Source organism: Bos grunniens, chromosome 9, assembly GCF_055505025.1.
Source record: "Bos grunniens cultivar Pamir isolate PY7600 chromosome 9, Bosgru_T2T1.0, whole genome shotgun sequence".
Lineage (NCBI taxonomy): Eukaryota > Metazoa > Chordata > Mammalia > Artiodactyla > Bovidae > Bos > Bos grunniens.
This window is the reverse complement of record NC_141173.1, coordinates 102321984-102342097: the sequence shown is the minus strand read 5'-3', so window position 1 is coordinate 102342097 and position 20114 is coordinate 102321984. Positions and strand designations below refer to the sequence as shown.

General features: G+C 47.5%; 1 protein-coding gene across 3 annotated transcripts; it reads left to right on the top strand.

The window, feature by feature from the left end:
- The first annotated feature begins 16 nt into the window (after positions 1-16).
- On the top strand, positions 17-12274 carry MPC1 (mitochondrial pyruvate carrier 1). Of its 3 annotated transcripts, XM_086318705.1 has the most exons (5): positions 17-210; positions 1733-1736; positions 10295-10391; positions 11263-11395; positions 11747-12274. In XM_086318705.1, the coding sequence occupies exons 1-5, from the start codon at positions 140-142 to the stop codon at positions 11769-11771; spliced, it is 330 nt and encodes a 109-aa protein (XP_086174831.1). In that variant the 5' UTR covers positions 17-139; the 3' UTR covers positions 11772-12274. The 3 variants fall into 3 exon arrangements, with proteins under 3 accessions (XP_086174831.1, XP_086174829.1, XP_086174830.1); XM_086318703.1 differs by lacking the exon at positions 1733-1736; XM_086318704.1 differs by lacking the exons at positions 17-210; positions 1733-1736 and adding an exon at positions 6930-8095.
- The last annotated feature ends 7840 nt before the right edge of the window (positions 12275-20114 follow it).

Genomic DNA, 20114 nt, shown 5'->3' with positions numbered 1-20114 from the left:
GCCGTAAGGCGGGGCCGAGCTGTCGTGACGCGCGCGGGCGGTAGGGTGCGGTGTCCGCGCTGTCCGCTTCGCCGGGTGTCATTGGGATCCGAGGAGCTGCGGCGAGGGCACCGCGGGCAGCTAGGTGTCCGGCACGGCCATGGCAGGCGCGCTGGTGCGGAAGGCGGCGGACTATGTCCGGAGCAAGGACTTCCGGGACTACCTCATGAGGTGACGAGTCCCCCCGGGGCCGGACCCTGGACGCGCAGAGGACTCCGGGCTCCGGAGCGGATGGCGCGCGTGACGAGGGGCGCCGCGGGCAGCGGGGCGGGCGGGAGTCCGGTCACTCCTGAGGTGACGAGTCCTCCGGGACCGGACCCTGGACGAGTCCCCCGGGGCCAAAACCTGGACGAGTCCCCCGGCCGGACCCTGAACCCTCAGAGGGCTCCGGGCTCTGGAGCCGATGGCGTGCGTGACGAGGGGCGCGGGGCGGGCGGGAGTGCAGTCAGCCGAACAGGGTCCCGGGGTAGCGGGCCGGCGGCTGAGGGGCCGCGGCGCAGGGGCCTCCGGACAGTGGGGCGCAGGTGGAGCCCCGGCGCGGGCGAGCGCTGAGAGCCGGCCGGGTCCGGCGAGGGGGGCCGGGGCTCCGCCTCCCGGCACCTGCCCGGCAGGTGTGCGGCGGGCGGGCGCGGGGAGGGCGCGCCCTGGAGTCGCGCGGGGCAAGCGGAGCGGCGGGGGCCAGGGCTCCTTCTCCGCCACAAGGGCACCGAGCCCGCCGGGTCGACTCGTCCTTCGCGCTTCTCAGCCTCAGGAGGTCAGGCGTGGGTGGGAGGGAGTCATATCCAACACAGTTTTACAGACGAATATTCTGCCAACCAAGCGCACGCTTTTTTACATGGTGTTTTCCATTCCAGGTAGAAAGGGCTTTGGCGGGATGAAAGGCCTGAAGACACTTTCTGTATTTTAATTCTATCTCTAGCCTTGAGACGCCTGCTTTGTATTTCAAAATGTTTCATAAAACTTCAAAGCCGTTTTATATAGTTTATTTGGGGGCTTCCCAGGTGGCGGTACTGGTGAAGAACCGGCTTGCCAGTGCAGGAGACTAAAGAGGTTCAGTCCCTGTGTGGGGAAGGTCCCTTGGAGGAGGGCATGGCAACCCACTCCAGTATTCTTCCCTGGAGAATAATTTTAAATTTTAGTTTTTATTTGTGTGATTTTCTTAAATCTAGGTAAATTGAGCTCTGCAGTGTTTTCCAACAGTTTAATATAGTAAAGAGGTAAAAGACTTCCCTGGTGGCTCAGACGGTAAAGCGTTTGTCTACAATGCGGGAGACCCGGGTTCAATCCCTGGGTCGGGAAGATCCCCTGGAGAAGGAAATGGCAATCCACTCCAGTACTCTTGCCTGGAAAATCCCGTGGACAGAGGAGCCTGGTAGGCTACAGCCCAGGGGGTCACAGAGTCGGACACAACTGCGCGACGTCACTCACTCACTCAATGACAGCAAAAAGTGTGACCATCCATAGGGTACGGTATGAAGGCAGCTTCACTTACCAGTAGAAATATATATATAATTTTTAGAAATTCTGAATCTTATTGCAAATACTGTTTACTTCTAATTTTAAAGATCAGTAGGGTAAGAAAAATAATTTTCTGCCGTAAATTTGGGATCAAGAACTTCACTCTTGTGTTTTCTAAAAAAAAAAAACTTTCTGTACTTGTATAGGACTGTGGTTAATTAAGATAGATGTTTAGTACTGTGGAGTACAGTATTTATCAGGTTAATATCCTGGAAAGTCTGAGCAAAGTTGTCATGTGAGGCTGTGTGCTTAGTCCCTGCAGTTAAGTTTCCCTATGGCTTCAGATACTACCTTAGGTTTTATTGATGTTTTCTCCTGTGGATGAGCCTTCCTAATAGTTAAGGACAACTAAAGATAAAGCTGTGTGGTGTAATTAAGAACGAAATCTTATCCACATTAGAAATATGCTGGGGATCACCTAGGAAGAGTTTGTAGAATATATGTATTTTCAAGGAAGAGAGCCCCACTTTTCTAAATTTATATTTTTTCTACTAGATAGGTGTCTGAGAGCCAAGCATTTCAGTTGAATGCTTTGATGTGTGTGACCTTTTTTCAGAGGTTAAGTTCATGTACCTTTAATGTTTGTATAACTTCTCTAGCATTGCTTTCATTGTATTAAGCTCCGACTAAATGAGGAAGAGAATCGCAGCATCCAGGAAAGTGCTTCCGAAGAATGACTTCAGGCCAAGGTATCCCCAGCAGTCAATCCCAGTGGACTTTATTTACCCCATCTATGAAATGGGCTTAATCACAATGTCCTGTCTCACTGGGTTGTTGAGAACATTAAACCAGATGAGGGGTGTGAAAATAGTTGGAAACCCCAAATCACTGTGTATTTCTATTATATCTTGCTGTCTTCGTAGCAGAAACATTTTTAAAAGTTTCCTGTTAGGGGAAAAGTTAAAATCATAAATGTGGATTTTACTGAACAGAGCTTGAGTCTATGCACCCTATACACAACAAAGCCAATCTCCTGACCCGGCATGGTGGGGAAGGAAAGTGCCGTGTTTATTGCAGGGTCCCTGCAAACCACGAAGGGGCGGCTCATGTTCAAAAGACCCAGACTCCCAGATGACTCTCAAGAAAGGGTTCTTAAAGACACGGAACAGAAGAGCGAGGGCTGCAGGGTGTGTGACCAGCTTGTGGACTTCCGACTGGCGGGTGGTGACGTAACCAGGTGATTTGGGGAATCTTAATGACAACCTTCCAGTTCCAGCTTCTCATGGTGGGAATGTAGTCACCACCCCCACCATGGGTGGGGTCTTTGTTCCTGCAGAACAGCTCAAAGGTCTGTTAGACTGTTGTGTGTATCCCTTTAGGAGGAGCTAGGACTTGGTTTGTCACTGAAATATTGTTTACTCTTTCCGTACTTTTCTTGCTGCCATTTCCTTCTTGCTGTGTTTCCTCACTTTCCCCATTAGTAACTGCCTGAATCTGCCCTTGGGAACTTCAGGAAGGCCTTGGAGACTAAAGCCCTTTTCTGTAACAAGAAGTGGGGGCATGGAGGGGCTTTTGTACCCAGAAAGCCCTTACAGGGTCCCCCTCATTTTCACAAGGTGTAAAGCGGTGTATTTTTACCTGGAAATACTTTTGTGGACTGAGCGGAGGAAGCGAGCGTCCTACTGGGTTTGTTTGCTCTGCTGTTCTTGGCAGCAGTGGGATCTCATGCCAGCCTGCCAAGCGGTGACTGAGGACAGGTTTGAGGACTGGTGTCGAAAGTTTCACCAGAATCTCTTGTATTAGCTTTCCCCAGACAGACAGACCCCTCCCCAGGGCTCATCGGGGGCGTTTCCCCTGTCCGCTCTTCCAGCCCTCCTTACAGCCCCCGCTTTGCTTCCGGAAAAGCAGGTGAAGCAGTAAGAGGACAGTTTCATATTCTCCTCCAATCAGAAATGGGGTTCTGGGCCTGCTCATCTCGTCAGTTCGACATTCTTTGCAATCCTGGACGACTCAAGAGCTCCAGCCTTCTTACAGCCTGCCAAAGGGGTATAGAGGTTTTCCAAAGTAAAGCTGTTGTAGAGTTTTAAAGTCATCTTACTGACGACAGAGCTGACGTATGCAGCAAAAATTCAAAATCATGTTTCACATAGATTATAAACTCCTGTCAGTTACATTTTCTGAATAAGATTGAAATGCCTCTCTTACTGAAGTGAATTTTCAAGTGTATTTTAAAATGTTGATTTTTTTTTTTTTTGGTCAAGAAACCTGAGTTGAAAGAGCAGGCTCTAACCAAAGGCAGTGTGTGGATTTTGTTTGGATCTGGTATGGATGAAAACAGCTCTAAAAGGCATTACTCGGACAACTGGGACATCAAAATAGGGTCTCAGTGTTAAAATCTTAAGGAATTGCAATAGTCTTGCTGTGTGCGCTGGTAGCGTTACTGCGCTTAGTGCTGAATTTGATGATGGGTTTGAATCCGAGCCCCGTTGCTTCCAGCTGTGTCGTCTTGGACAAATTTCTTGGTTTTTGTGCTTCGGTAACTGTTTGATGACACAGCATAGTGCTGTGTATACTTACCGAAGGAAATGTTCTATTAACATATTTTTATGAATATTCCGTGCTTAGTCCCTGGGTTCCTGGTACTCTCCTTTTGGTGCCTTTCAGCTTTCCTTTCCCTGATTTCTTCTTCTTACCTTAATGAAAATGTTGAATCAAGAACTTTCTGGATCTCTATTCTGTTATCTTTTTAAAGAAGAGTAAACCATTTCCTCACATACCTTCTCAGTGGAAAGCAAAAGAAGATAGCTTTTTGAGGGGGGCAGGGGGGTCGTCTTCTCTCATTCTCCCTCCTGAATTAAGAAAACTAAATTTGAAGGAGCAGCTAAGCTTGGAGATAGGATGTGTGTTTTGTGGTCTGTCAGTCTGTGCATGTTTATACCAGAGATGTATCCCCTTCCTGGAGGAGTGAATGGATGTGTATGTGACATACGTTCAAAGGAGGTCTTCTTAAGTAAGCCTAGATCATGAGTGTTAGAAAATCAGTGTATCAGTCAGCATGCTGTTATAAACCCCAGGTAAGTTGGGTGTTTGCAGTGAGTATTCTCCAGTTAATAAGGTTTTCTATTCTGTTAATTTTAACTTCTAAGCTTCCAGGAGAGCTTTAAGAATTTATACTTAATACCCAAGGGAGAAGTTGCAGGGGAAAACAGAAATCTTTCCAAATAGAAAAGAATGTTACAGCTGAATGGTCCTCAGACATCAGATGGTCCAGCGCTTCGCTGGCCTTACGGGAAAACTAAGATCCAAACCACGCAGAGAAGTTGAGACGTCGAGAGCCTCTGGACGCCCAGGTTGTGAAGCCAAGACAGGAATGTCTGTTTAAGATTTGGAGGGAAGCACTTACGCACAAGACTGGTTTTGAAAAGAAGGTGTCGGTGCTGTCTCTGCACTTCCTCTCCTGTGTGTGTCTCCCTTCTCTGCCGGGAGCTTCCACGCCCTGCCCTTGGCTTTGCTTGCCGTCATGTAAATGACCTGCACACACTTTCTGAGGCTGAGTGTTGAAGCAGAACTGGCCACAAGAGTCTCTTTTCTCCCTTCCAGTTTAGTTTTGACCAATTGAATATCACACATTATGATTTGTAAAAACTCCCTGATTTTAACTTGAAGTAGAAAATCAGGTAAAAGTTGGTGAGAATAAATGAAATGGTGATCACCATTTTCAGCCTCTAAGAGAGTTGCGGTCTAGAATATCTCAGAATCTTACTTTTCTCTCAGGAGCGATACAGACAGACTATGCTAGGATCCTTTTAGTACTGCATAAGCAAGTTATAAATTACCTAAATTACCCAGAGTACTTGCAGAGAAAGCTAACAATTACTGTCAGTAATTTTAGGAAAAGGAAGCAAATTGGCAGCACCCAGGAGACTTGTTGAAAATAAAAATGGGTGTGGGACGGACCTGGGACCAGATGAGCAGCATTCAGATAAAGGAGGGACAGAAGGCAACGTTTATTTAGGGTGGTCCTGGTCCTCCTCCTCTGTCACCTCCATTATCATTCTGCTTTTTTAAAAAAGTATTTATTTATTTGGCTGTGCAAGATCTTTAGTTGGGTCAGGTAGGGTCTTTGGTTGGGGCAGGTGGGATCTTAGCTGGGGCAGATGGGGTTTTGTTCCCTGACCAGGGATCGACCCTGGGGCTCCCTGCCTTGGGAGTGCAGAGTCTTAGCCACTGGCCCACCACGGAAGTCCCTCCATCGACATTCTTACCTGGTTTCTCCTTCACGAAAATGCAAGGTCAGGTGAACCGGGAGAACCTGTGTCTGTTTTGAGGGTGTTTTGTTCTGTTCTGAAGTGCAGGCGCGTCCCGAGTGGAGAGAGAGGGTGCTCTCCAGTGTATGTCCCTGTCCCCAGGCGCAGTCTGTATGCTTTTAGGTGTATCTTTCTTTAGAACAGATATTCACACATCCTGGGAAACTTTTCTTTTCTAGTTTGGCCCTGCACCAGTGTCCTTTTAGATTTTTTGGCTGATAGTTGATTCACGTTTTGGACAACTCTGACGCAGAATTAAGCGACGTTGAGTTATGGATTTTTGTATTTCCCAAAGATGTTTAGAACAGTTTTATTCTCAAGGTCGTTTTATAATCATTAAACCACTATTAAAGTGATGTGATCAACATTATTTTTGTGATCAGCTTCACATAGGACTTTCATACGGAGCAGGGAATGGTGGCAGAAAGTAATTCCTCCTTCACATTCCTCTATGATCTGCCCTAAGGTCGCCTGTTGTAAAATAGGGTAGAGTTTGAACTATTGTACAATCCAAGGAGACAGTTCTGAATTGAAAACTGAATTATCAAGTTGACATTTTGGATTTTAAGAACTACATCTTGGAATATTTTTGAAATAATTTGTAGGGGAAAAAAACCAAACAGCCATTGGTCATTGATCGATGAATAAAAGGCCTGTGTTCAGACCCTGAACAGACGAGAGCAACCCCAGAGGTGACTGCAGCCTGTAAACGGCCAGACCCTGCCCTGACCGGCTTAGGACATTGCTCCCCAGTAAAGCCCTGTGCTCAGATGGGACCTGCTTGTTCCCCAGTGGAAATGGCGTCTGTGAAAACAGCTCACTTACCTGTGAAAGACGGGCTCCTTCTAGGCTGGTCGTACTTCATACTGGAAGCTGCTTGAAGGGTATTGTCAGCACCTTTGGCAAGTACTTTCATGCTGAAAATTAGAACTTCTTGAGCCCTAACTCGAAACAACTAGAGGAGGGACCTCCCTGGTGGTTCAGGGGTTGAGACTCCGCTTCCAGTGCAGGGCGCGGGTTTCATTCCTGGCTGGGGGAATCATGCGACATGCCCAAGAACAAAAGGACAAGATGAGTTCTTCGGATGTGACTGTGTGTATAAAGATTTTTATCGTTTTATTCCAGTGATTCTTTCAGTGAAAGTGAAGTCGCTCAGTTGTGTCTGACTCTTTGCGACCCCATGGACTGTAGCCTACCAGGCTCCCCTGTCCATGGGATTTTCCAGGCAAGAAAATGGAAAATCTGGAGTGGATTGCCACTTCCTTCTCCAGGGGATCTTCCTGACCCAGGGATCAAACCCGGGTCTCCTGCATTGTAGACAGACACTTTACCGTCTGAGCCACCAGGGAAGTAAGCTGCATTTTAATAAAAGTTGGCCTTAACAGAACTATTCAGCTATGTCCTGGAAAGAAGAACTACCCTTTCAGCAATAAAAGTAACTTGACATATTTCTGAATGGCATTAGTTTTAACATTCAGGAAAACAATTCACTTAACATTGAAAGATTTTTCTCTTTATTCAGCAAACATTGTCTGAATGCCTTGTGAATGCTGGCTGTCACTTGGACCAGAGTTTCAGTCTGAACAGATATAGAATTACACGCCTATTTTTAGGGGCTTATGTTCTGGCGATAGCCTGTTAGTCAGTGAGAGTGGAAAGTTCGTTGTGGATAGAATTCTGCAGCACTGTGCTTCTGTCCAACTAGTTGTTCTCAAATGTTCCCTTGAAGCCCGTGCTGTCCAGTCTGAGAGCCCCCAGCCCCAAGTGGCCGTGGAGCTTGTGGAGGGTGGCCAGTCCAGGCTGAGGTGTCCCGGGAGTGTTGGCACCCACTGGATCTCAGAGACTTAGAGTCAAAAAAGAATGTAAAATGCCTCATCGTGAGGTTGTTCTTGATTACATGTCCAAATTAAAATATTTTGAAACGTTGGAATAAATAAGGTTAACCCCTGTTTTTCATTTTTGTGAACATAGCTTCTAGAAATCTTTAACTTCCTTATGTGGCTCCTGTGTGTGACTTGTATTATATTCTCATTGGATAGCCTGGCTTTAAGGATTAAGTTTATTTTTGATAAAATTAAGGTTTACTTTCGTTAGGTCAAGGTTATTGTTAGAAATACCACTAAATCATCTTTTTTAAAAATGTGCTGCTTGTGTTGTTGTTCTGTTACTGAGACGTGGACACGTGTGCCGTTAAAGAAACTGAAATGTTTCAAAGCATCTGATCTTTTTTTTTTTTTTCTTCCCTATGTCTTTCCTGTCCGAACCTCGGCGGCTCCTCACGAAATAGTACGGTAAGAGCCTATCTCTCCTTCGCTCAAGGCTTCTGCAGACTTTGTGCCGTAGCAGAGTTATGGACAGGAAATAGCACATCCTGCCTCCATCCTGCAGGCCTCAGGCCGGGGGCGCCTCCAGTGCCCCCTGGGTCCTTGGGCTCCTCTGGACGCTGACTTCCCTAGAGGATCAGCACTGACCTACAACCATCTGCAGCACAGGCCAGATGTTACTCCAGTGGACAACTGGAGTGACAACTGGAGCCTCGTACTAGATAGAAAAGATGGATTCTGCAGTTAGATAATTTCGTAACTAGTGTTGAAATTACATTTACCGTTTATGTTCTTTTTAAGAAATGTATCTTAGGTATAGCTCAGTGCTTATAACCACAAGTGTATATATAGCCCTTGACTTGCAGAACCCTGTGTCACATGACCCTACACTCAGGCCAGTGAAACTGTGAGCACTGCTGTGTGACAGGAAGTCCCCGGCCTGCCTCAGGTTTCAGATTCACGCCAAGGCCTCCACTGTCTGGCCACAGCGGTGATGCAGACGCCTGGCATGGCCGAGCCCCGCAGGGAGCCGTGTGCGTGATGTGTAGCTCAGAGGTCGCTGAGCAGAGCAGAGTGATGGGAAACAGTTAAACAGCAAGTGATGGCAATAGACTGACATGGTAAAAAAAAGTGGAGAAGAAGATGATGTGGAATAAAGTGAGGGGCCACAAGGGAAGGACAGGCCCCGCCCTGAAGTAGGCAGGTGAGGAGGGGGAGACATTGTGTCACCAGAGGTCTGGAGGGTGAGGAAGAAGGGACACGGCCAGCCCCCATCTAGACACCGGAACTAGGAAAGCTTCAGCCGTGCGTATCTAACAGAATCCAGTCTGAAAGCAGGACTAATTAGCCACCCCAGCACCCCAGAGGTTCTGTGCAGCAGCCGTGCCTAAGTCACGGGGTCCGTAACTCAGACGTGGACGCCACAGTTCCCAGCATGATGGCACAGGACAGCTCTGACGCTGGATAGCTTCTCAAGGCATGGCCTCGTGCTTGCGTCAAGCATATCATGCAAACATTTCAAAGTATTAGATCATGACAAACGTAATTCTCATTTATTTTTTTTTGCATTTCCCTTTCTCATTCTTAGGAGGTTTTGAATTTTAATGAATCTTGGTCAGTATTAAAAAATGCAGATCTAGAAATGTATTCTGCCGTCTAAATTTATCTTAAATGCTGGGATAGGCAGAAATAAAGCACTGCTTAATGTTCTGATAACCAAAAAGGGTCTTTAGCCAATGACGTGTGGTTTCCTTCACATTTTACTTTTATTTTTTCGGCTGTGCCGCGTAGCTTGTGGGAATCTTAGTTCCCCAGCCAGGGATCAGACCTGGGCCTCCCAAGTGAGAGACTTAGGCCTAACCACTGGCGCCAGGGATTCCCTCCTTCATACTTTCAAGTATTATTTGCAAATTGTGCATAAATAAGACAAGTTTTAGTTTAATAGGGAAAGCCCCTGGGCTTATTTCAGCCTCAGAAACTAAATTAAATTGGCTGTCACTGCTGTTCAGCACGGACAACTAAGTCTTGGTGCCCTGTGATGGCTGTGGTTGCAGGTAAGAAACGGTTGGTCCATTTTCTAAGTACAGGTTGCTACTATTATTTTAAAAGTATTTTTCAATCTTTATTTCATACTATCTGAGGTTCCAAGTATAAATTTTTTGGTTCTCTGATCTGAATATGATCATATGAACTGAAAGCAGTTTCTTCCCTTTCTAAGTTATTTTCTTCAGAAAAAGTATGCAACTTAGGGTCTGTATTTTAAGAGATACTGACACATATCTTAATGAAAACTTGAAAAAAGAAGTTCTGATAGATTTAAACATTGCAGAGAATAGTTCTAACAAGGTCTAAGTTCAGTTGTGGCAAGACTGAATTATGCAAGAAGTCGATCTCATTTGAAAATTCTCTAAATGAGATCATCAGAGATTACTTAACTGTCACCTGGAAGTTAGCAGGGACCTTGGTAAAGTGCCTGCTCCTTTCGGTTTGGGGTCTCACCTGTGAGAACTGCTGGTTCATAGGCCAGTACTTCCACAGCCCAGCGCCTGCCTGCCTGGTAACCCAGGGGTTAACTGCACAGTTCGCGTTACCATCTAAGGTAGAAGTTGCAGCTGTTCATGGCTCCATCTTCACTTTTCCTCTTCTTTCTCTCCTCATTTTTTATAGCACTTTTGGGGCCCAGTAGCCAACTGGGGTCTTCCCATTGCCGCCATCAATGACATGAAGAAGTCCCCAGAGATTATCAGTGGGCGGATGACATTTGGTAAGGACGCAGATGTGAATAACTGGGAGGATTTTTATGTATAATTATAGCATGATACAGCTCCTGCGTACGTTTCAAGTTTGTTGCCCCAGATACTGCAGTCACGTTAGAAAGTACCACAGAGCCTGCTGGCTTCGAGAGACCTTACGTCACACAGAAGGGAGAAACTGGGCTCCTGTGTTTAGAAGAATTTGTTAGGGTCCTGTCTGCCTTTCAGATTTAGTACCCCAGTTAAAGAGTGTGTCCCTCTTGAGCTTTATTCAGAAAAAGTATCTTTAAGTTTACTTGAAACTCTTAATATTTGACTGTAAAACATATTGAGGGGATTAAATGGCAGGTCTTTCAGATAACAGACTATAAACAATTCTGCTGCTGCTGCTAAGTCGCTTCAGTCGTGTCCGATTCTGTGTGACCCCATAGACAACAGCCCACCAGGCTCCCCCGTCCCTGGGATTCTCCAGGCAAGAACACTGGAGTGGGTTGCCATTTCCTTCTCCAGTGCATGAAAGTGAGAAGAGTGAGTGAAAGTGAAGTTGCTCAGTCCTGTCCAACTCTTTGCGACCCCATGGACTGCAGCCTACCAGGCTCCTCTGTCCATGGGATTTTCCAGGCAAGAGTACTGGAGTGGGGTGCCATTGCCTTCTCCGTAAACAATTCTAGGGGACAGAAAAGGAGCTCAGAACTGATGTCTGCGCGCTGACTTTAATAAACAGCAGCGTACCCAGCTGCGGGGCAAACCATCTCATGAGCTTCCCGTTTGCGGAAGCATGCAAAGGTTGTAGCAGAAGAGGCTCTTGTGTTGAGGCAGTCGGCCCAGCAGCCCTCGATCTTGGCGGCTGTCAGTCACACTCTGTCTTGCGTGTCCTGACAGCCCTCTGCTGTTACTCCCTCACGTTCATGAGATTCGCCTACAAGGTGCAGCCTCGGAACTGGCTCCTGTTCGCCTGCCACGCCACCAATGAAGTAGCACAGCTCATCCAGGGAGGACGGCTGATCCGGCACGAGTGAGCAGACCCCTCTCACCCTTTGTGCTTTGAGGAGCTGGGCGGAGTGGAGCAGAAACCTCTAGGGTGTGGGTGTGGACAGAAGTGCGTCCGCAGCTGGGGAGACTTGATTCAGAGCAAAACTATGCCAAGAATTTGAAACAGTGATTGGGCGGTTAATACAGCACAGTGAAAAGTCACTGATTAAAACAGGAACGTTGGCATGAAGTAGGAGATCACTGTTTCTGTAAAATCCTGACTTGAAACACGGGTACACCAAGCTCTCCATGCCCTTTCTTAAAGCCCTCCTGACCTTTGAGGCTGGTGGAGAAGTTGTTTCCTCACTGGATTTTGCCTTGTGCTTCTTCCCAGGATGTCTAAAAAGGCATCAGCGTAACAACGGGAGATGAAGAACCGGCCTTTGAAGGGACTGCATCGCCAGCTGCTGTTGCCGAGTCACGGATTCCACCATCATGAATAGTCTTGCTGAGGAAAATACGCGGAATGCTATTTTTACTAACCGGACTATTTTTCTAGACATAGCAGAGTCCCTAAACCAACTCTCTGCTGCCTTATGAGTACTGAATATTTTCTTCTCTTCAGAAAGAGTAGCACAAATATGCAATCAATTTAATAATTCTCAATGAAGGTTTTATCTGCAGTAATATGTGTATTATCTGTAAGAATATACTTAGTGAAAAACTGAAGAGAACAAAATTTGTAACCATTAGCATTTAAGTACTCAGAAGGCATATCCTTAATGACCATGACCCGGCTGACAGCTGGCCACATACCGGAAAGCACATTGCCAGTGTTTGAAAAGCTATTTGTACTTCCGTGCAGTGTGTATATTGAAATGCTGTAAATTAATGACAATAAATGATTTAAATATTTGTGAAATGAGTATGATTAAATACTTTGCTGTGTTTGTTAAGAAACTGAAGAGCTGTTTCCCAGAAAGGACACTTACAGGTGAAAACTGGAGCTCCCTGAAAGTGGGTGAGCCGGCAGTGGGCAGTGACAGGCCGGGGCCTGCTTCCGGAGGGCACCCCCGGTCCCTGCTGCTCATAGTGCCCTCTGCCTTGTGGGCAGGCAATGGAAAGTGGGTGCCCCGGGCCTGCACCTGGACCCTGCCGAGGTGTCCTGGGCACACCCGTGCTGTTTCCGGGGAAGCTGTGGGGACTGCAGGCCCCCGGCACGCGGCAACACCTCGTGGGCAGCGCTGTGTGCGGCACTGGGAGGGGAGGCTGACCCCGGGCAGGGGCACGCTCGGAGGGCGGGGGTGGGGCGGCCCGAGGAGCCTGTCCTGACGCCTCGGGTCAGCACGCAGCACGGCTGGGGTTTCTAATGCTGCCCCGTAGACGGGAGCAGGTTTGCTGTGCTCTGGCGGTCATGGACGAGGGAGGCAGATGGACAGAGGAGTCCGCAGGCTCTGTGTCCCGTCTTCTCAGCCAGCCTGTCCCCGCTGAACCAGAGGCAAGGGGGCAGGGGGCCCGTGTGACTGGGGCCTCCTGCCTCGAGGCTGCATCCACCACAGATGGGGGACCCGGGACAAGCCCTTCCCCCTAGGTCAGGTTCATGCCTCCGGGGCTGCCTGCAGGTGAGGGTGGTTGAAAGGAACTTTGGATCTGAGCCTGGATGGGCTTAATTAAACAGCGCCTTCTGCTGGACCGGTTGCACACGTAACAACTTGTAAGCAACGCACACCACCCAGGAGCATATAAAGCAGCCTCACGGCCTGTCCAGTCCGGAGCCACCACTGGTAGTCTGTGCTCTGGGATCCTCCCCTCCCCCTTGCACCTTGGAGAACCTGCCCTACCCGTCTCTAGTGCCATCAAGGAGCCCGCATAGCTCAAGGTGACAGTTGGGAGACTGATACCATCTGCCAGCTCTCACACCTGGGGCACCTGCTGAGGAAACGCGGACGGGCCGGCAGGGCCATTTCTGCCCAGAGTGGACATGGACGACCAGGATGTGTGCTGGGCACGGGGCTCAGGGAAGGGGCCCATGGGCCCCTCGAGGTGCACGGCCCACATCAGAGCGGGCGCTGAGGGCCCTGGGGGCCAGCTTCCCGACGGGGTCTGTGCAGAGTCCCGGCGAGGACGCACGCCTGGACCCCAGAACGATGAGAAAAGGTTCGGGTGCAGCGTTGCTGGCTGGAATCCAGCTCCTAACACAGCATCAGCACCAACAGGACAGCTGTGACCCAGAACCAGACTTCCTCTCTTAAAGGTTCTTGGTTCCTTTAAAATGACCGGTGCATCATTAGCAGAAAGGACACTCAGAACAAGCGGGCATTCCGTTTGTGAGTGAAAAGCTCATCAGAGAGGCTGGTCAAAGGGTATGAAAACTTCGTTCTCCCAGCGGGCTGGGCGGAACCCTCCTGGGAGCGTGGACTCCGGGCCTTCCAGCTCTGTGCTCCTCCTGTGAATGTACCAGGCCTTGTCTTGGGGCGACATGAGAAGTGAGTTATCACAGAATGTGGTGGCTATTTGATCTGCCCTCCGGGTGCAGTGCCTGCTCCCTGCAGGGTGCCCGCAGGGCATCGCATCTGGGTACTGGGCGGAGTGTGAGTAGAGAACACCAAGCCAACATGAATATCTAAATATGTTAACCGTATATATGGTTACATGCAGAGTAATAACAACGGCAATAACTAAAACAGGAAAACACAGGGCTTGGTTTGGTGCAAATGTGATTACTCTAAAATCCCAATGGAGCAGGACCTGATGGGCCTTCCAGGGTGGACCCTCCCCCAGGTCCTTCGCTGAGCCCCCTCACAAGCCCCCAGATGACGTCTCTGGTGCTCATTCCTGAGCTGTCTCATGGATGCTAGTTCAGTTCAGTTCAGTCACTCAGTCATGTCCAACTCTTTGTGACTCCATGAACCGTAGCACACCAGGCCTTCCTGTCCATCACCAACTCCTGGAGTTCACTGAAATTCATGTCCATCGAGTCAGTGATGCCATCCAGCCATCTCATTCTCTGTCGTCCCCTTCTCCTCCTGCCCTCAATCCCTCCCAGCATCAGGGTCTTTTCCAATGAGTCAACTCTTCACATGAGGTGGCCAAAGTACTGGAGTTTCAGCTTCAGCATCAGTCCTTCCAATGTACACGCAGGACTGATCTCCTTTAGGATGGACTGGTTGGATCTCCTTGCAGTCCAAGGGACTCTCAAGAGTCTTCTCCAACACCACAGTTCAAAAGCATCAATTCTTCGGCGCTCAGCTTTCTTCACCGTCCAACTTTCACATCCATAAATGATCACTGGAAAAACCATAGCCTTGACTAGATGGACCTTTGTTGGCAAAGTAATGTCTCTTCTTTTCAATATGCTATCTAGGTTGGTCATAACTTTCCTTCCAAGGAGTAAGTGTCTTCTAATTTCATGGCTGCAATCACCATCTTCAGTAAAATAAAGTCTGACACTGTTTCTATTGTTTCCCCATCTATTTGCCATGAAGTGATGGGACTGGATGCCATGATCTTCGTTTTCTGAATGTTGAGCTTTAAGCCAACTTTTTCACTCTCCTCTTTCACTTTCAATCAACAGGCGTTTTAGTTCCTCTTCACTTTCTGCCATGAGGGTGGTGTCATCTGCATATCTGAGGTTATTGAGATTTCTCCCGGCAATCTTGATTCCAGCTTGTGTTTCGTCCAGTCCATCATTTCTCATGATGTACTCTGCATATAAGTTAAATAAGCAGGGTGACAATATACAGCCTTGACGTACTCCTTTCCCTATTTGGAACCAGTCTGTTGTTCCATGTCCAGTTCTGTTGCTTCCTGACCTGCATATAGGTGTCTCAAGAGGCAGGTCAGGTGGTCTGGTATTCCCATCTCTTTCAGGATTTTCCACAGTTTATTGTGATCCACACAGTCAAAGGCTTTGGCATAGTCAATAAAGCAGAAATAGATGTTTTTCTGGAACTCTCTTGCTTTTTCGATGATCCAGCAGATGTTGGCAATTTGATGTCTGGTTCCTCTGCCTTTTCTAAATCCAGCTTGAACATCTGAAATTTCACGGTTCATGTACTACTGAAGCCTGGCTTGGAGAATTTTGAGCATTACTTTATTAGCATGTGAGATGAGTGCAATTGTGCAGTAGTTTGAGCATTCTTTGGCATTGTCTTTCTTTGGGATTGAAATGAAAACTGATTTTTCCAGTCCTGTGGCCACTGCTGAGTTTTCAAAATTTGCTGGCATATTGAGTGCAGCACTTTCACAGCATCCTCTTTCAGGATTTGAAATAGCTCAACTGGAATTCCATCACCTCCACTAGCTTTGTTCGTAGTGATGCTTTCTAAGGCCCACTTGACTTCACATTCCAGGATGTCTGGCTCTAGGTGACTGATCACACCATCGTGATTATCTGGGTCGTGAAGCTCTTTTTTGTACAGTTCTTCTGTGTATTCTTTTTTTTTTTTTTTTTAAGTGATCAGAAAAAAAGCATTTATTCTACACTTATGATAAATAGATAAAGGGAAACCTTTTCTTTAGAGTAGTATGACAACTAATTAATATAGAAAGAATAATGCAGGTAGAAAAATCACAATTTGGTAAACATCGCAGTAAAAATTTATTCAGACAAAAATCATCAAAAGATGCTAAATCTAGGAGGGGAAGGTTTGACAAGGAATAGAACATCAATCAACCTGGTCTCAAAGTTTCTCCTCTCAAATTATCTACTAATTGCAAAAGTTAAAACAGGAACTTAACGATACAGTGGAGAAACTGGACAACATCTTACTCAAGTGATAAAATTAACATCACCAGTAAGAGGTGAGGGGACATTCTGAGAGCCTAGATATGACACTGAGAGGACACATCAGTCACAGGATTTCAGCCCATACTGCATAATCCAAATCTAACCATAAGGAAGAATCAGAAAAACCCAAACTGAAGGATAACCTATACTTTAACTGTCCTGTATTCTCCAAACAAATACTATAAAAGACAAAGAAAGGCTGAAGAACTGGTCCAGATTAGAGTCATGATAATCTAACATATGATCCTGGGTTAGATCCTGTAGCTGTAAAAAAATTTACCAATGGGACAACAAATGGAACTGGAACAAGGACTATAGATTAGATGAAAATATTAATGTTAAATTCCTGAATTTGATAACCATACTTTACATGCTTGTTCATATGAAGTACTGCTGCTACTAAGTCACTTCAGTCGTGTCCGACTCTGTGCGACCCCATAGACGGCAGCCCACCAGGCTCCCCCGTCCCTGGGATTCTCCAGCCAAGAACACTGGAGTGGGTTGCCATTTCCTTCCCCTCTTCTGTGTATTCTTGCCACCTTTTCTTAATATTTTCTGCTTCTGTTAGGTCCATACCATTTCTGTCCTTTATCGAGCCCATCTTTGCATGAAGTGTTCCCTTGGTATCTCTAATTTTCTTGAAGAGATCTCTAGTCTTTCCCATTCTGTTATTTTCCTCTATTTCTTTTAAACCCCCTCCAAAAGGAAGAAGTCAACTACTAGACCAAGAGCACATGGTCCCCAGACATATCGGTGCCTGAGGGTTGATCATGTGAACACCTGACCCCTCCCTGTGACCTCACCATCAACCAATCAGAGAACTGATCACACTCCCTGGGACCCCCTCCCTCATCTGGCCTGTAAAGGCTTTGCTGAAACCCCCAGGAAGCTGGGCTGTATGGAGCACCAGCTGTGCAGACTCCTTGCTCATCACCTGCAGTGAACACTGCCCGTTCCTCCCCACAGCCCAGGGTCAGTGTGTCGGCTTTACTGTGCGGGCGAGGAGACCCAAGTTCGGGTTGGTAGTGTCAACTACAAATTGGCACTTACCAAGAGCATTGCCAGTGCCAGAACAACAAAGGCCTTTGCCATCTGCCTCTATGGAGATTGACCCCCGTGCTGCCAGAGCTGTGGAGCTTCAACAGCCCCCGAGGGAGTTCAGGGTGGAGGGAGGCACTCTGTCCTCCAGGGAATCTGGTGGGATGGGTCTTTAGATAGTTGAATGTTTTTAGGAACAGATTTTATGATCTCAATCCTGGCATACCTAGAGAAACATTAAATCCCTTCATGGTGATGCCAGACCCTCATGACTAACAGAAACCTTTTGTAAAATGTTCACAGTAGTGAACTCCCCCTTCACCAAAACCTTCTGTACTGACTTTCCCCACTGCCACTTTGGAGCAGACTCTCAGAGCTCTCTGAGATGCTGCCTCCTGGGCTGCAGGCCTCATTGTGCCCTAAATAAAACTTAACTCACAGCTCTCTAGTTGTACATCTTTTTTTAGTCAACAGTAGCAACACATTTTCAATTTTTTAAACTGCCACGTATAATGTTCTGTGTGAAAATAATACTCCAGGGCTCAAAATGTTGTTCATTTCAAATAATAAAACTCGGGGTTCGAAGCCTGCACTGTGACACTTCCATGATGAGTGACGTCGACTGTCACGTGTCAAAGGGCCATGAGGGCTTCGTCCACAGGACACTTCGTTTCTCTGACGGGTCACGGGGCAGAGGTTGGGGCCGTGACGAGTGTCCTGCACTGTCCTGGGCTGGACCTGCACGTCCCAGGCACAGACGTGGCGGCCGGGAAATCCACAGGCCCCTTCGGTGACATTCCTCCCGCCTCGCTGGCCGTGCCCCACACCTCCTCCAAAGGCTGCTCCCGCCCGCCACAGGGCCACTTGGGACCTCCGGCCGGGCTCAGGGACTGTGCCTTCTTACGTTTTCACCCGGGACTTCTCAGCCATCTTCTCAGATGTGTTTGTGCAGGGGGTTTGGCTGAGGGTGTCCAAAACACAAGTAGTCACACAATCTGGGGTCCCGAAACCCAAAGTCACACGGGAGCGCTTCCGCAGCCTGTCACTGTCTCAGAAGAACTCGGTTTTCAGGCCTGGAGAGAGTGGATGGAGCAGAGTCACACGAGGCGTCTGTCACCCGGGCAGGGTCCTGGCCTTGGAGCCGCAGGGCACGAGGAGGGCAGAGGCTGACCCGGGAGCAGAAGGGTGGTACCGGCCCCAACCGGTAAGTCTCACCTAGACAGTCACAAGGGCAGCTGGACGGCGGTTTTCTATGCCTAGTTATCAGAGCTTTGCTATAAGGCAGCGCTTTATTCCATTAACTAAACTATCCACTTACACCTGGACATGGGCCCCAGTGAAGAAGCAGGATAAATACTCAACTCTCCTTTTCTGCTCGATTTTTCGAGTATAATTGGTTCAGTAGCCATTTCAGTTGTAACAGATTATTTTGACATGTTTTTTCCGTTTTCCCTTTTGAGCAGAGCCGGCTCAGAAACTGTCATAGACTGAATGTTTTCGTCAGTGATGTTTACTGTTTTCGGTCAATGGTATCACTTTGGCCTCTGGGAGCCCCTGTCCAAGTCTCTCTGCTTTGATCGCACTAAGCCCGGCACGAGTGCCCCCGACTTCCCAGCCCCATCGTGAAGACCCCCCTCTTCCAGTGGGGAGTGTGTCAGCAACCCACACGCCAGCCCAGCTCCCTCCTGCTGCCGGAGGCACAGGGTGTCTTGGCCAGTTCAGCCCACAGCACTCAAAAGGACTTTGAAAAAAAATCATGCACTCACACTGATATTTCCCTGTCAATTCTTGTTGAATTCAGTTCAGTTCAGTTTAGTCGCTCATTCATGTCCAACTCTTTGAGACCCCATGGACCACAGCACGCCAGGCCTCCCTGTCCATCACCAACTCCCGGAGCTGACTCAAACTCATGTCCATTGAGTCGGTGATGCCATCTAACCATCTCACCCTCTATTGTCCCCTTCTCCTCTCACCTTCAATCTTTCCCAGCATCAGGGGCTTTTCCAATGAGTCAGCTCTTCGCATCAAGTAGACAAAGTATTGGAGTTTCAACCTCAACATCAGTCCTTCCAATGAACACCCAGGACTGATCTCCTTTAGGATGGACTGGTTGGATCTCCTTGCAGTCCAAGGGACTCTCAAGAGTCTTCTCCAACACCACAGTTCAAAAGCATCAATTCTTTGGCACTCAGCTTTCCTTATAATCAAACTCTCACATCCATACATGACTACTGGAAAAACCATAGTGTTGACTAGATGGACATTTGTTGGCAAAGTAATGTCTCTGCTTTTCAATATACTGTCTAGATTGGTCATAACTTTTCTTCCAAGGAGTAAGCATCTTTTAATTTCATGGCTGCAGTCACCATCTGCAGTGATTTTGGAGCCCGAGAAAATGAAGTCAGCCACTGTTTCAACTGTTTCCCCATCTATTTGCCATGAAGTGATGGGGCCAGATGCCATGATCTTCATTTTCTGAATGTTGAGCTTTAAGCCAACTTTTTCACTCTCCTCTTTCACTTTCATCAAGAGGCTTTTTAGTTCCTCTTCTCTTTCTGTCATAAGGGTGGTGTCATCTGCATATCTGAGGTTATTGATATTTCTCCCAGCAATCTTGATTCCAGCTTGTGCTTCTCCCAGCCCAGTGTTTCCCATGATGTACTCTGCATAGAAGTTAAATCAGCAGGGTGACAATATACAGCCTTGACGTACTCCTTTCCCTATTTGGAACCAGTCTGTTGTTCCATATCCAGTTCTAACTGTTGCTTCTTGACCTGCATACAGGTTTCTTAAGAGGCAGGTCAGGTCACTACTTGTAGAGTACTTCTACTTAATTTCTTTCATTTTGTAATCGAATCATTTATACTGAATTGCATTATTTCTAACACAAGCATTTCATTCCTTAATTGCTTTACCCAACAATATAAAAGTACTT

Coding starts and splice junctions, on each gene's coding strand:
- MPC1 (XM_086318705.1), top strand. CDS start 140: ATGGCAGGCGCGCTGGTGCGGAAGGCGGCGGACTATGTCCGGAGCAAG. Junction 10,392..11,262: donor CAGTGGGCGGATGACATTTG/GTAAGGACGCAG, acceptor GTGTCCTGACAG/CCCTCTGCTGTTACTCCCTC. Junction 11,396..11,746: donor GGACGGCTGATCCGGCACGA/GTGAGCAGACCC, acceptor GCTTCTTCCCAG/GATGTCTAAAAAGGCATCAG.